This window comes from Mobula birostris, chromosome 16 (genome assembly GCF_030028105.1).
Source record: "Mobula birostris isolate sMobBir1 chromosome 16, sMobBir1.hap1, whole genome shotgun sequence".
Taxonomy (NCBI): domain Eukaryota; kingdom Metazoa; phylum Chordata; class Chondrichthyes; order Myliobatiformes; family Myliobatidae; genus Mobula; species Mobula birostris.
This window is the reverse complement of record NC_092385.1, coordinates 4,571,249-4,588,364: the sequence shown is the minus strand read 5'-3', so window position 1 is coordinate 4,588,364 and position 17,116 is coordinate 4,571,249. Positions and strand designations below refer to the sequence as shown.

Here is a 17,116-nt window from a genome sequence, read left to right as displayed (position 1 = left end):
TTATATACATCGATTGATTGTATGTCCATAAAGTGACACTTGGCACAGGAATGTCTGTACATAAGATGACGCTGACCCGGAAATGGTAAAGTGGTGGTGCAAACACAAGGAAATCTGCAGGTGCTGGAATTTCAAGCAACACACATAAAAGTTGCTGGTGAACGCAGCAGGCCAGGCAACATCTCTAGGAAGAGGTACAGTCGACGTTTCAGGACGAAGGGTCTCGGTCTGAAACGTCGACTGTACCTCTTCCTAGAGGTCCTGCCTGGCCTGCTGCATTCACCAGCAACTTTTATGTAAAGTAGTGGTGGTTGGGGCTGTGGTGGTGTGGGTTAGTAGGTGGAGGTGTTGATCAGACTTATTGCTTGTTTTTGAGCCTGGTGGTCCTGCTGGGAGTGGACAAACAACCCATGAGCAGGGTGGGTGGGATCCTTCATGACGTTACTGGCTTTTTCCAGCACTTTTCTGTATATATATCCTTGATGGCTGGTGCTGGTGATGAGTTGGGCAATTTTGACTACCCATTGTAGAGCCACGCAGTGCAGTTTCCATACTAAGCCATGATGCAGCATGTTAGGAGGCTCTCAACTGCGCATCTGTAGAATGAGGTGAGTATAGATGTGCAAAGTCCAGCTCGCTTCAGCCTCTTCAGAAAGTAGACACTAATTATGTTGGCAAATTGGATGCCAAGTTTTCTTGGTAATAAGCAGAGGGCAATGGTAGAGGGTAGTTTTTGTGGTTGGAAGCTTGTGATCATTAGTGTACTACGGGGTTGATGCTAGGATAAAAATCAGAATCAGGTCAGGTTTAATATCGCCAGCATATGTTGTGAAATATGTTGTTATGTGGAAGAAGTACATTGTTTTTTTTTAGCGTGTTGCACCAGACAGTCAGCCATTTTTGTCTGGCGTGTGGTGTCAGGATTGGTCTCCTTTCGGATTAACCGGGTCACGATATGAATGTTCCTGACTCAACCCTTTTTTTTTTACGAGGCCAAGTGGCTAGCTCGACGCTCAACCCGGCTCGGATGGAAAGCGTGCTTGGGGGGGGTGGGGTGTGGCCCGACTTGGATTTGAACTCGGGAGCCTTCCCTCCGGAGTCCGGTGCTGATGCCATTGCGCCACGTTTACAGTACATTGTTAATGCATAATAATAAAAACTGTGAATATATGTAAGTATATATGTATGTAATTAAATAAAATAAGTAGCACAAGAAAAGTAGTGAGCTGGGGTTCATGGGTTCAACGTCCATTCAGAAATCTGATGGCAGAGGGGAAGAAACTGTTCCTGAACCATTGAGTGTGTGTCTTCAGGCTCCTGTACCTCCTTCCTGATGGTAGCAATGAGAAGAGGGCAGGTCCTGGGTGATAGGGGTCCTTAATGACGGATGTTGCCTTTTTGAGGCATCGCTCCTTGAAGCTGCCCTGGATGCTGGGGAGGCTAGTGGCCATGCTGGAGCTGACTGAGTTTACAGCTCTCTGCAGCTTATATCAATCCTGTGCAGTGGCCTTTCCATACCAGCTGGTGATGCAGTCAGTTAGAATGCTCTCCACGGAACATCTGTAGAAATTTGCGACTGTCTTTGTTGACTTACCAAATAGATGAGGCGGTGAGGAAAGTGCCTGAGATACTTGCCTTCATTCAACACTGTAGAGAATATAAGAACTGGGGGTTTATGGTACAGCTTTATAAAATGTTTGGTTAGTACACAGCTGGTGTACTGTGTGCAGTTCCTGTCACTGGACTGCAGAAGATTTATTGCACTGGAGAAGGTGCAGAGGTGATTCACGGGGACGTTGCCTGGGATGGAACATTTCAGACATGAGGAGAGACTGTACAGGCTGGGTTTGTTTTCCTTGGAGGTGCCGAGTGTTTTACGGTGGTGATTATGCTGCTAGTCACTTTGTGCTGGATGCTGTCAAGCATCTTGTTCCTACAGGAAAGTATCCTAGTAATCCCTAGTTCTGGCTTGTAGATGATGCAAACAGTTTGGGAATTGACTCCTTCATGTCACTTCAAAAGGTTTGAGGTCTCCTTTGAAAATTTTGCCTCTGTAAAGATCAGTTGGCTGTGTGATGGTCGTTCATGCTGAGGTCTCTGCGAACCTTTGCACGTCTGCTGTGGAAGTCAAGGCCCCAATGTCTGCAAGTCTGAGTATGCTGGAGGTTTGAGGCTGAAGGTGGCCTGTCTGGGGTGGGAGGCCTGTGTTTGTTGGGGGGTGGGGGGAGGGTGATAGGAAGGAAGGGGGCTGGTTTTGCTTTTTTTGTTACTTGTACTGTTGTGTTCTGTGTTGTACTTGTCGACCATTGTGGGTATGCTATGTTGGCATCAGAATGTATGGCAACATTTGCAGGTTGCCCCCAACACTTCCTTGGGCATGTTGGTTCTTAATGCAAACAATTCATTTCACTGGTGAACGCAGCAGGCCAGGCAGCATCTATAGGAAGAGGTACAGTCAACGTTGCGGGCCGAGAACCTTTGTCAGGACTAAGAGATAGTAAGAGATTTAAAAGTGAGAGGGGGAGGGGGAGATCCAAAATGATAGGAGAAGACAGGAGGGAGGAGGGATGGAGCCAAGAGCTGGACAGGTGATTGGCAGGTGATTGGGATACCAGGCTGGAGAAGGAAGAGGATCATGGGATGGGAGGCCTAGGGAGAAAGAAAGGGGGAGGGGGAAAACCCAGAGGATGGGCAAGGAGTTATAGTGAGAGGGACAGAGGGAGAAAAAAACGGGGGGGGGGAAGAGAGAGAAATAAATAAATAAATAAGGGATGGGGTGTGAAGGGGAGGTGGGGCATTATGGAAGTTAGAGAAGTCAATGTTCATGCCATCGGGTTGGAGGCTACCCAGTCGGAATATAAGGTGTTTTTCCTCCAACCTGAATGTGGCTTCATCTTGACAGTAGAGGAGGCCGTGGATGGACATATCAGAATGTGAATGGAACGTGGAATTAAAATGTGTGGCCACTGGGAGATCCTGCTTTCACTGGCAGACAGAGCGTAGGTGTTCAACGAAACGGTCGCTCAGTCTGTGTCGGGTCTCGCCAATATATAGAAGGCCATGTCGGGAGCACCAGACGCGGAATATCACCCCAGCCGACTCACAGGTGAAGTGGCCTTCTATATATCGGTGCTCCTGATGCAGCCTTCTATATATTGGCGAGACCCGATGCAGGCTGGGAGACCGTTTTGCTGAACACCTACGCTTTGTCCAACAGAGAAAGCAGGATCTCCCAGTGGCCACACATTTTAATTCCACGTCCCATTCCCATTCTGATATGTCTATCCACGGCCTCCTCTACTGTCAAGATGAAGCCACACTCAGGTTGGAGGAACAACACCTTGTATTCCGTCTGGGTAGCCTCCAACCTGATGGCATGAACATTGACTTCTCTAATTTCTGTTAATGTTCCACCTCCACTTTCTACCCTATCCGTTATTTATTTATTTATTATTATTAATTTTTTTTTTCTCTCTCTCCTTTTTCTCCCTCTGTCCCTCTCACTATACCCCTTGCCCATCCTCTGGGCTTTCCCCCCTCCCCCTTGTTTCTCCCTGGGCCTCCCGTCCCATGATCCTCTCCCTTCTCCAGCCTCATCTCCCTTTTTGCCAATCACTTTCCAGCTCTTGGCTCCATCCCTCCCCCTCCTGTCTTCTCCTATCATTTTGGATCTCCCCCTCCTCCTCCCACTTTTAAATCTCTTACTATCTCTTCTTTCAGTTAGTCCTGACGAAGAGTCTCGGCCCGCAACGTCGACTATACCTCTTCCTATAGATGCTGCCTGGCCTGCTGCGTTCACCAGCATTTTTTGTGTGTGTTGCTTGAATTTCCAGCATCTGCAGATTTCCTCGTGGATGCATTTCACTGTACGTCTCGCAGTATACGTGATAAATAAATCTATATCATGAATATTGGTGAAGTTTTCAAATTACTCCTTTCCCACTCATCCATTCACACTAAGTTTCAAACAAATTCATGCACAAGGTTGTGTAGCCCATTAACTAAACTTGCCAGACGTCATGGAGCATTGAGACTATTTATCACACAGTACACAATCTTCAAATTAATGTTTGTTTTCTCTTTATGACTCATTGCCTGACCCCTAAGTAACAGAAGAGAGTTACCTGACTGTTCCTCCATCTACAGAACAAGGTAATGGAGAAATAGCTCTTTTAATTCCTCATCAAGGTCAACTGCACTCACACGCAGTTTTGTTTTTACTTTCTGCATTTTGAACTGTTCTGCTGGATAATACTTTAATATGTTAAGTGGTGTTCTGACGGACTGCTGTAAATCCCCTGTGGTAAACATTAGACCAAAAAGCATATGAGCAGAATTAGGCCAATCAGCCCATCGAGTCTGCTCCGACATTTCATCAAAGCTGGCTTATCATCCTTCCCAACACCATTCTCCTGCCTTCTCCCTTTGTTGCTCTTATCAATCAAGAAACTTATCAACCTCTGCTTTAAATATACCCAATGACTTGGCCCCCACAGCTATCCATGACAATGAATTCCACAGATTCACCACCCTCAGGATGAAAAAATTCCTCTACATCCTTCCCCCTCATATTTGTGTTCCAGTAATCCTATGCAATTTTAAAGTTATACTATACAGTTTATACATTCTTTGATACTTTATTCGGTACATCTATACATCTGCTCATTAATGTAAGTATCTAATCAACCTATCATGTGGCATCAACTCATTGTATAAAGGCATGCAGACATGGTCAAGAACAACACACACAAAATGCTGGAGGAACTCAGCAGGCCAGGCAGCATTGATGAAAAAAGCGCAGTCGATGTTTCGGGCTGAAATCTTTCAGCAGGACTGGAGAAATAAAGCCTTTTTCCATAGATGCTGCCTGGCCTGCTGATTTTCTCCAGCATTTTGTGTGTGTTGCTCGGATTTCCAGCATCTGCAGATTTTCCCTTGTTTGAGACATGGTCAAGAGGTTCAGTTGTTGTTCAAACCAAACGTTAGGATGGGGAAGAAATGTGATCTAAGTGACTTTGACCATGGAATGGTTGTTGGTGCCAGGCTGGGTAGTTTGTGTATCTCAGAAACTGCTGAAATCGTGGGATTTTCATGCACAACACTCTCCAGAGTTTACAGAGGTGATATGATAAATAAAAAACTTTCAAAGCAGCAGTTCTTTGGGCAAAATCGCCTTGTTAGTGAGAGAATGGCCAAGCTGGTTCAAGCTGACAGGAGGGCGACAATAACTCAAATAACGACACACTACAACAGTGGTGTGCGGAAGAGCATCTCTGAATGAACAATATGTCGAACCTTAAAGTGGGTGGGCTACAGCAGGAGAAGACCACAAACATACACTTAGTGGCCACTTAATTAGGTACTCTTACTCACTCTTCCTTCAGTTAGTCCTGACGAAGGGTCTCAACCTGAAACGTCGACTGCTCCTCTTCCTAGAGATGCTGCCTGGCCTGCTGCGTTCACCAGCAACTTTGATGTGTGTTGCTTTAATTAGGTACAGGATGCATCTAATAAAGTGGCCACTGTGTATATATTTAGAGTGTCTAGCAATTTAATATGACAATAATTTAAAGCATTCTGTATCTTTTACCAAATTTATCTTAAAGATTAGCTTTATTGGTACATTGAAATATGGAAACACACAGTAAAATGTGTTGTTTGATTGAACAAGCAGTACAGTCCAAGGATATGCTGGGAACAATCTGCAAGTGTCACCATGCTTCCGGTGCCAACATAGCATGCTAGTAACTCAGTAACCCCAACTCATATGTTTTTGGACCATGGGAGGAAACCAGAGCACCTGGAGGAAACCCACGTGGTCCCACGGAGAACATACAAACTCCTTACAGACAGCAGTGGGAATTGAGCCCCGGTTATCAGTGATCACAAGCTCAGTAAAGCATTACACTATCTGCTCATCTGGAAAGGAAGCCAAAATAAGAAGGAGTACAAACTGGCAGGTGATAGTTGGGACCAGGTGAGGGAGTAAACTCAGGTTACCATGACGTGTTGGGCCGAAGGGCCTGTTTCTGGTCTCTGTATCTGTAAAAGTCGATATATTAGAGAAAGTATCAGGCATATGGTTTCTTGCATAACTACGGTAGCCAGTAATGCCAAGGTGCAATATACTGTTCTTTTCTCTACGTCCTCTATTGTGTTTATTGATTAATTGATTGATAAGTAAAACCACACAGAGCAGGCTCTCCAGCCTAAAGTGCCACACACCCAACAACCCCTACTTAACATAAACCTAATCACAGGGCAATTTACAATGACCAATTAACCTACTAACTCTTTAGGTACCAGTTAGTAGGTTAAATGGTCATTGTAAATGACCATTGTAGAAGGAAACTCAGCTGGTTCAAGAGGAGACCATTCAAAATCCTTACAGACAGCGCCGGAATTGAACTCAAAATTCTGGAACGCCCCAAGCTGTGCTTGTGTCGCACTAACCTCTATGCTACTAATATATGCTTTGATAATAAATTTACTTTGAAGTAGTGTCCGTAATGATTTTTCCCACCTGCTTCTTCATGCTGAATGCATTCAAATCCGACAGTGGTGGTAGACTGCAGCCAGTGACTTTTTCTGCTGACCTGGCTATTCACCGTAGTTTTCATATAGAGTGAATTCCAGTTAATTTGGACACCTCAGAACCAGTACATTTTGGCCCAATTAAGCAGCTGTTCCAATTAGTTAAAGTTTCATGGAGGTAGTTAAAAAGGCATTTATAAAAACAAACTGTCATTTAATTGAGTAACAAATTATGTATTGAAATGAAATACAGAACAAAGTAGAACATTACCAATTCTACTACAGTACTATATAACTGTGTGTTAGTTCCTACTTGTTATCAACGGACGGATCTCAAGGTTGTATAATGTATACATACTTTGATAATAAATATACTTTAACTTTTGAACTTTAAATTCATCCAGTGCACACAGCCATGTTCTTTTGACTGACTAAATGAACAAATTCTGCACAGACACCTAATGTAGATGATGCACTGCCTTCATAGAATGCTTTTGAAGATTGCATCCTTCAAATCTTCATTTTCATTGTAACATTCAGGATGATTGTTGATACCTTCAAATTCTTCACAGTTTCTAATGTTTTTGAAGTAGTGAAATAATTTTCATTCCCAGCCATTTCTGGCATCTCCAAGCCTGAATGCTTGAAGCTGAAGTGAGCGAAACAGTCCTGAGTTGTCTTACTGCTTATTTTTCACCACTATTGGTGACAAAAGTCATTGCTTTTTGAACACAAACGCATGCAACTGACACTATTTAAAATCCGTTCACTCAAAGCACAGTGCAGTGTCTAATGTTCACACACATGAACAGATCTGATGCTAATTAGGAATTGTTCAGCAACAGTCTCCTGTCCCAATTAAGCGGCATAGTGTCCCAAGTGGCTGGTGGGGTGGAGATACGTCTCTTCCAAGGGAGGTGTAAGGTGCTGCTTTCCTCTGCTAGCCTACAGGTCACCCTCGGGCAAGGTGTAGCACCTGCTTTGACCTCCGATCAGGGTCTCGCGAAGCCATGGGAGCAGGTGGTGGATGGTCATATGAGCTGCTGGTGCGTATCACAAGTCCTGGTTATGCAACCACTGACGCCAGGCTGACAATCTCTGAAGAGTATTGACAGTGGCTGGGATCACCCGTCTTTAAAATTTGTCAACAGCAATCATGGTCATGGAAAGACCATGATCACAGATGTCATATGATATGGCATGTAATGACGAACAAGTGTGACATTTTAATTCCACATCCCATTCCCATTCTGACATGTCTATCCACGGCCTCCTCTACTGTAAAGATGAAGCCACACTCAGGTTGGAGGAACAACACCTTATATTCTGTCTGGGTAGCCTCCAACCTGATGGCATGAACATTGACTTCTCTAACTTCTGCTAATGCCCCACCTCCCCCTCGTACCCCATCCGTTATTTATTTATATACACACATTCTTTCTCTCTCTCTCCTTTTTCTCCCTCTCTCCTTTTTCTCCCTCTGTCCCTCTGACTATACCCCTTGCCCATCCTCTGGGTTTTTCCTCCCCTCCTCTTTTTCCTTCTCCCTGGGCCTCCTGTCCCATGATCCTCTCGTATCCCTTTTGCCAATCACCTGTCCAGCTCTTGGCTCCATCCCTCCCCCTCCTGTCTTCTCCTATCATTTTGGATCTCCCCCTCCCCCTCCAACTTTCAAATCCCTTACTCACTCTTCCTTCAGTTAGTCCTGACGAAGGGTCTCGGCCTGAAACGTGGACTGTACCTCCTCCTAGAGATGCTGCCTGGCCTGCTGCATTCACCAGCAACTTTGATGTGTGTTGCTTGTGTTAAGAGAATCCAGGCTATTTTCATGATTACATAAAAGTTGCTGGTGAATGCAGCAGGCCAGGCAGCATCTCTAGGAAGAGGTACAGTCGACGTTTCAGGCCGAGACCCTTCGTCAGGACTAACTGAAGGAAGAGTGAGTAAGGGATTTGAAAGTTGGAGGGGGAGGGGGAGATCCAAAATGATAGGAGAAGACGGGGGGGGGGGGGGGAGGGATGGAGCCAAGAGCTGGACAGGTGATAGGCAAAAGGGATATGAGAGGATCATGGGACAGGAGGTCCGGGAAGAAAGGCAAGGGCGGGGGGGACCCAGAGGATGGGCAAGGGGTATATTCAGAGGGACAGAGGGAGAAAAAGGAGAGTGAGAGAAAGAATGTGTGTATAAAAATAAGTAACAGATGGGGTACGAGGGGGAGGTGGGGCATTAGCGGAAGTTAGAGAAGTCGATGTTCATGTCATCAGGTTGGAGGCTACCCAGACGGAATATAAGGTGTTATTCCTCCAACCTGAGTGTGGCTTCATCTTTACAGTAGAGGAGGCCGTGGATAGACATGTCAGAATGGGAATAGGATGTGGAATTAAAATGTGTGCCCACTGGGAGATCCTGCTTTCTCTGGCAGACAGAGCGTAGGTGTTCAGCAAAGCGGACTAGTTTTTGTTCTTTAGGAGTTGTCCCAAATAAACGGCTGTCCTGTTTAACCGATGGCCCGATTAACCGGAATCCACTGTATTGTGAGAGAATGCTGCACGATAATTTATTGACACTTTCAACTTCCCATTTAGTGCAGATTTTGTTTTTATAAGGCAGATTGTTTCTTTTTACAATTTCCAGTGGAAGTTTTTTCAATAACTGTAAATGCTTCTGCCTCTGTCTGACCTTTGTTATGAGTTTACGAATACAGATTTCCTTGTCCTGTCATATCCTGTATTACAGTGGCAGAGACAGGCGAGATGTGGCATTTGATTTCAAAGCCCGCAGTAATAACATGAGAGTTCTAAAAAGGGTCATCTTTTTTATCAGAAGCCAAGGATCCAGTATTTCTATAATATTCATCATAGCAGAGCATGTAAATTGCTTTTGTGTTGCGGTATACTGAGAATAAGCATGCATAATTTATATCTCACAGTGGTCTAGGTTCTTCTTGCGATAATATTTCGTCAGGATGTAAGCTTCTCTGACTCTCTGTCTCTCTTTTTTTTGTTTTTTTTAATCCCCTTGTCACTACTTTATACTCTCAGTGGCCACTTTATTAGGTTCTTTCTGTACCTAATAAAGTGGCCACTGAGTGGATATTCACGGTCTCCTGCTGGCATAGCCCGTCCACTTCCAGGTTTGAACCGGAGTATGTTCAAAGATACTCTTCTGCCCAACTCTACTGTATTGTGTGGTTATTTCAGTTACTGTGGCCTTCCTGTTAGCTTGAATTGGTCTGGCCATTCGCCTCTGACCTGTCTCATTAACAAGGTGTTTCCACCCACAGAGCTGAATGGTTTATTATTTTAGCATCCTTTGTAAGCTCCAGAATATTGTTGTGTGTGAAAACCCCAGGAAATGAGCAGATTCTGAGATACTCAAGCCACCTTGTCTGGCTTCAATGATCATTCCACCATCCAAGTCTTTTAGATTACACTTCTTACCATTCTGATGTTTGGTCAGAACAACAGTTAAAACTGTTGACGACGTCCGCGTGCGTTTATGCATTGAGTTGCAGGCACATGATTGGCTGATTAGATATTTGAATTCACGAGCAAGTATACCTAATAAAGTGGCCACTGAGTGTACACTAATTGCTGCTTCTTCTTGATATTTGTCTCTTACACAGATCACCCGTAAGGTCAAGTCCATACAAATGTTCCGTAAGCCGGTGAACGCCGCCATTCAAGGTGACCGGGTAGGGATCTGCGTCACCCAATTTGACCCCAAGCAGCTTGAACGCGGCCTGGTCTGTTCCCCTGAGTCCCTCTGCACCCTCTACGCTGCTGTTATATCTGTGAAGAAGATCCCATATTTCAAAGGACCAGTCCACACCAAGGCCAAGTTCCACATCACTGTTGGCCATGAGACCGTCATGAGCAGGGTAATGTTCTTCAGCCGGGCTCCAGAGGATTTTGATGCTGACCCTGTGATGGATTGTTTTGACTTTGACAAGGAATACCTTTATCAGGAAGAATACTTGTCGCCAGGCAAAGACAGCGGTATCGATGGCCAGACTGAGGGAGCCCAAGCCCACAGGCAGCAGTGGGCCCTGCTCGAGTTTGAGAAGCCTGTCACCTGTCCCAGGCTGTGCCTAGTGATCGGCTCCAAGCTTGACATTGACATCCATACTAATACCTGCAGGCTCGCATTTCATGGGGTCTTGCTGGAAGGCTTTGAGGAGAAAAACTATGCCGAGGTATCACTGCCCAAGCTGAAGGTCTTCAAGTCAAAGTATAAAGAAGGACAAGTGGAAAGGGTAAGCACATCTGACCCATCTTCACCACATCTTTAGAAACATTACTATTTCCCATTTGTTTTAATGAAGCAATAAGCAGAAAACCTAAAAGCATAGGCACAAGACACTGCAGATAATCAAATCTAGAGCATGAAAATGAGCTGTTGGAGGGACACCTGTGGAGGGAAATGGACAGGCGATGTTTTGGGTCAATGAAGGGATGAAGGATCTCGACCCGAAATGTGAACTGTCCATTTCCTCTGATAGATGCTGCCTGACCCACTAAGTTACTTGTTTTTCAACTGAAGAAACTTGAATAGATTTTAAAATAGAACATGGAGGCAGATTCTTCAGTCTAACTGATCTTTGCCAACCAAGGTTCCCATCTAAGCTAGTCCTATTTGTCTGCAAATCCCTTTAAACCTTTCCTGTCCATGAACCTGTCTAAGTACCTTTTAAATGTTGCTAATGTACCTGCCCCAATTACTTCCTCTGGCAGCTTGTTCCATATACTGACTAATTTCTGAGTGAAAAAGTTGCCCCTCCCATTCCTCATCCAAAATAATGGATTGTAATATATTCCCAACTCTTGAAGGCAGGTAAACTGGCTGAAGATTTCCTTTCTACTACCTCCCTCCTTTCTTAAAGAGTGGTGTGACATTTGCATTTTTCCAGTCCTCCAGAACCATTCCAGAAACTAGTGATTCTTGAAAAACCATTTCTAATGTCTTCAGCTACCTCTTTCAGAACCCTGGGGTGTAGTCCATCTGGTCCAGGTGACTTATCTACCTTCAGAATCAGAGTCAGGTTTAATATCACTGGTATATGTCGTGAATGTTGTTTACTTTAAGGCAGCAGTACAAAGAAATACAGAAAAATACTGAATTACTTTAAGTATATATTTGTATATTAATAGTTAAATTGAGATAAGCAGTGCAAAAAACAAATTTTAAAAAGTAGTGAGGTAGTGTTCATGGGTTCATGTCCATTTAGAAATCAGATGGCAGAGGGGAAGAAGATGTTCCTGAATCACTGAGTGTGTACGTTTGGGCTTCTGTACCTCCTTCCTGATGGTAACAATGAGAAGGAGGCATGTCCTGGGTCCTTGAAGCACCACTCCTTAAAGATGTCTTGGATATTACAGAGGCTCGTACCCATGAAGAAGCTGTTTAATTTTACAACTCTCTGCAGCTTGCTATGATCCTGTGCAGTAGCACTTCCCCTCCCATACCAGATGGTGATGCAGCCAGTTAGAATGGTCTCCACAGTACATCTGTAGAAGTTTTTGAGTGTTTAGGTGACAAACCAATATTCCTCAAACTCCTAATGAAATATAGCCGCTGTCTGCATCTATATGTTGGGACCAGATTAGACCCTCCGAGATATTGACACCCAGGAACTTGTCATTTCGGCCTCCAATGCACCTTCCCCTTTGTAACAGCAACTGCACTCACTTCTGCTCCCTGACACACTTGAATTTCTGGCATACTGCCAATATCTGCAGAGTAAAGACTGACACAAAATACTTATTAAGTTCGTCTGCCATTTCTTTGTTCCCCATTGCTACCTCTCCTGCATCAGTTTCCAGCAGTCCGATACTTACGCTTGCCTCTTTTACTCTTTATATATCGTGAGAAACTTTTGGTATCCTACCTGATATTTCAATGTATTTCATATTTCATCTTTTCTCACATGGTTTTTTAGTTGCCTTCTGTTGATTTTTAAAAGCTTCTCAATCCTCTAACTTAACACAAATTTTTGCTATATTGTATGCCCGCCACGATTGCCTTATCCTCCCTTTAGAATACTTCTTCATCTCTGGGATCCATCTATCCTACACCTTCCTAATTGCTCCTGAAAACTCCAGCCATTGCTGTTCTGCTGTCATCCCTGCAAGTGTTCCCTTCTAAACAATTTTGGCCATATCCTCTCTCATGCCTCTGTAATTCTCTTACTCCACTGTAATAATAATACATCTGACTTTATCTTCTCCCTCTGAAACCGCAAGGTGAATTCTATCATATTATGATCACTGTTTCCCAAATGTTCCTTTAACTTAAGCTTCCTAATCATATCTGATTCATTACACAACACCCAATCCAGTATTGCCTTTTCTCTAGTAGGCTCAACCGTAAGCTACTCTAAAAAGCCATCTCATAGGCATTCTACAAATTCCCTCTCTTGGGATCTAGCACCAACCTGATTTTCCCAATCTATCTGCATTTTGAAATCCTCCATGGCTATTGCCTGTTCTATTTCTCGTTGAAATTTATATCCTACATCCTGGCTACTGTTTGGAGGACTGTATACAGCTCCTATCAGGGTCTTTTTACCCTTGCAGTTTCTTATCTCTACCCACAAGGATTCTACATCTTCCGATCCCTTGTCACCTCTTTCTAAGAACTTGACTTCGTTTTTTACCAACAGATGCACCCTCTCCCACCTACCTGCCTGTCCTTTCAATACAACGTGTACAGTATCTTTGGATGTTCAGCTCCCAACCTGATCAGCAATGCCCACAACATCACACCTGCTAATCTGTAACTGCACTACAAGGTCACCTACCTTATTCCGTAAACCGCATGCATTCAAATACAACATCTTCAGTCCTGTATTCATCACCTTTTTAGATTTTGCTCCCATGTTTTACTTTAACTCATTTCACTAGCTGCAGTTTTGCCCTACTATTTTCCTGTCCTTCCTCATAGTCTCACTACACACTGCATTTACTTGTATACCAATTGCCCTATCACTCCGGTCCCCATGCCTCTGCCAACTTAGTTTAAACTCTCTCCAATAGCTCTGGCAAACCAGCTGCAAGTATATTGGTCCCTCTTGGATTCAGGTGTAACCCATCCTTTTTATATAGGTCGTACTTTTCACAGAACAGATCCCAATGATCCAGAAATTTGAAACCCTGCACCACTTCCTCAGCCACTCATTGTGTTCCAGTCCTAACTAGCACGTACCACTGGGAATAACCCAGAGATGACTATATTAGAGGTCCTGTTCTTCAGCCTGTTCCCTAACTCCTTATACTCACTGTGCAGGACCTCTTCCCCATTTCTGCCTATGTCAGTGGTGGCATTGTGCCCCACAACCTCTGGCTACTCACCTTCCCTCTTGAGAATGTTCTGCAGCCACTCTGAGACATCCTGGACCATAGCACCTGGGAGGCCACACACTATCCTAGCTTCTCTTTCACGGCCACAGAATCTCCTGTCCAACCCCTAACTATCAAGTCTCCTGTCACTACTTCTCTGCCTGACATTACCCTTCCCTGCTGAGCCCCAGAGCTGGCTACAGTGCCATTGGCCTTGCTGCTACTGTGTCCTGATAGTTCACCCTCCCCAGCAGTATGCAAAGGGATATTTCTGTTGCTGATGCGAATGGCCAAAGGGGAACCCTTCCTTCTCTTGGTGGTCTACTATCTGAATCCTGCTGTCTAGGTGTGACCACCTATGAAGTTCTCAGCCTCCCGGATGGTCCCAAGTGCATCTAGCTCCTGCTCCGGTTTCTTGGCCTTGTCAGTCAGGAGCTGAAGTTGGGTGCACCTCCTGCTGATATAGCTGTCTGGTAGGCTGTTAAGTACCCTGAAATCCCTCATCTCAAAGGAGGAGTATTTCACTGCCTGAACTACCATCCCGCCTACACATGTTATGCCTGTAACTTTTCAAGTTTAAGTTCTAGCCTGCGCCTGTTCTCTTTCAAGCCTGCTGAGCCAAAGCCTGACCACTCTAACACTGTCCACTCACTTAATAGCCACTCCAACAATGGCCACTCCATTCAAACCTCGCTTTTTTTATTGGCCCTTGTTAATTAACTCTGGTTACTATTAACCCAAGCAATCTTCCGCTCCGCAGACAAGTCCTAACAGGCCCTGCTCACATTTTAAACTGGCGCGTAAAGTTCTATGTTCTATGTTCTAAAAGGATGTGGGTCAAGCAACATCCTACATTGAACATCTTGCAAGTACAGAGACACAGGAGAATGCAGGTACTGGAATCTGGAGCAAAACGATGACTGCTGGAGAAACTGAGTGGGTCAGGCAGCGTCAGTGGAGGGAAATAGACAGTTGACATTTCAAGTTTCATCTCCTAAGTTACAGAGAAAGGTTGAACAAGTTAGGTCTTTATTCTTTGGAGCGTAGAAGGTTGAGGGGGGACTTGATAGAGGTGTTTAAAATTATGAAGGGGATTGATAGAGTTGACGTGGATAGGCTTTTTCCATTCAGAGTGGGGAAGATTCAAACAAGAGGACATGAGTTGAGAGTTAAAGGACAAAAGTTTAGGGGTAATATGAGGGGGAACTTCTTTACTCAGAGAGTGGTAGCTGTGTGGAACGAGCTTCCAGCAGAAGTGGTTGAGGCAGGTTCGATGTTGTCGTTTAAAGTTACATTGGGTAGATATATGGACAGGAAAGGAATGGAGGGTTATGGGCTGAGTGCAGGTCGGTGGGACTAGGTGAGAGTAAGAGTTCGGCACGAACTAGAAGGGCCGAGGTGGCCTGTTTCCGTGCTGTAATTGTTATATGGTTATATGGTTATAAGTTAGGAACTTTTATCTAGGTGGTGTTCCAGCATTTTTTGTGTTGGTCTTGGTATTTAGAACTGTTGTCTGAATACATTCCAAAGACGTACAGTTTATGGGTGTGGTTGGGCGGGGCAGGCTTGTTGGGTCAGAACTGTCTGTTACCACGCTGTCGCTCTAAATAAGGTCAATTTCAAGTTCAAGTTGTACGTACATATACAGGAAAACAACCAGTTGAGACACTGTTTCTCCGGACCCTGAAGCACCCATAATACATATATCACACACAGCACATAAAACTATATATTACCACAAATAAGTTAATAAATATAATTCAAAATGCATGTGAAATGTATAGCACAGGTAAACAGTGAACAGTAAACAGCTCATTGTCCTAGTGATGAGACCTCAGTGGTGGCAGGGTATTCATTAGTTCCACAGCCTGAGGGAAGAAGCTGTTACCCAGTCTGGCAGTTCTAGTCCTGATGCCCCTGTACCTCCTTCCTGATGGTAGTATATCAAAAGATTGTGGGATTTGTGGTAGGGATCCCTAAACTTGCTTCAGGCCGCCTATATCCAACACTCTTGGTAAATGTCAGAAATGGGGGTGGGGGGTGTGAAGGGAGACCCCGGTGGACATGTCAGTGGTTTTTACTATCCTCTGTAGGATCTTGTGGACCGCTGCCTTGCTGCTTCAGTACCTGACATTGATGCAGCCAGACAGGACCCTCTCGATGGAGCTCCTGTAGAAAGTTGTTAGAATAGGGATAGGGGGCCTTGCATGCATCGATCTCTTCAGAAATACAATAAAATAAATTCCCAAGCCTAGTCACATTACCACAGCTTCTAGATCTTCAGATGTTTGCACTCCTTGATGTTTGATACTGTCTTCTTGAGGGAGCACCTGTGGTGGATGCTGTCAGAGGTAGGGAGGGCTGTGCTCCCAATGGACTGGGCTGTGCCCACTACTCTCCGCTGTCTCATGAGTTCCTGTGCATTGGAATGACTCTGTATTGGTCTTGTCCAATAGCAGTGCAGATTTACATATAAGATCTGAGTGAACAGATCTTGTCAAGTAACAGATCAAAAGGGTAATACAGACAACACAACCTATGTGTGCTTAACAGATTCAAGATCCAAGGTGCAAGATGTGTTACTATCTTTCTTCAGTGTGTAAAGGAGAATGAAATGATTGTTGATCCGGCTACAGAGTAGCGTAGCGGTTACCACAACGCTATTACAGCACCAGCGACCTGGGTTCAATTCCCGCCACTGTCTGTAACAGTTTGCACATTCTGCTCGTGACTGTGTGGTGTTCCATTTTCTTCCCAAATTCCAAAGACATGGAGACGGGTTAGTGTTTTAATTGGTCACATGGGTGTAAACATCGGGCCCAAATGGCCTGTAACCATGTTGTAGTTCTAAAAAATTACTCCAGTTTTGATGCTGCATAAAACAGCACAATAAGCATATAAGACACAATAAATATAAATTCCTAAGATTACCTTATATACATAGACTAATTGAATGTACATAAAGTGACACTAGGTACGGGAGTGTCTGTACATGAGGTGACTCTGACAGGAGATGATAAAGTAGTGGTGGTTGGGGATGTGGAGGGGTGAGTTAGTGGGTGGAGGTGTTGATCTGCCTCACTGCTTGGGAAAAGTAGCTGTCTTTGAGTCTGGTTGTCCTGGTGTGGATGCTATGTAGCCTCCTCCCTGATGGGAGTGGGACAAAAGGGGTGGGATCATTCATGACAGTGCTGCCCTTTTACTGACACCCTTCGCTATCTATCGTTCTGTATACTTCCGGGGCG

At 44.5% G+C, this 17,116-nt stretch overlaps 1 protein-coding gene across 2 annotated transcripts in view; it reads left to right on the top strand.

Moving 5' to 3' along the window:
- eefsec (eukaryotic elongation factor, selenocysteine-tRNA-specific) overlaps positions 1 to 17,116 on the top strand; it is a 491,014-nt gene that overhangs the window by 250,460 nt on the left and 223,438 nt on the right. For both annotated transcript variants that reach the window (XM_072280243.1, XM_072280242.1), the window contains exon 5: positions 10,160 to 10,789. In XM_072280243.1, coding sequence (XP_072136344.1) covers positions 10,160 to 10,789 — 630 coding nt within the window. The remainder of the gene's footprint in view (positions 1 to 10,159; positions 10,790 to 17,116) is intronic.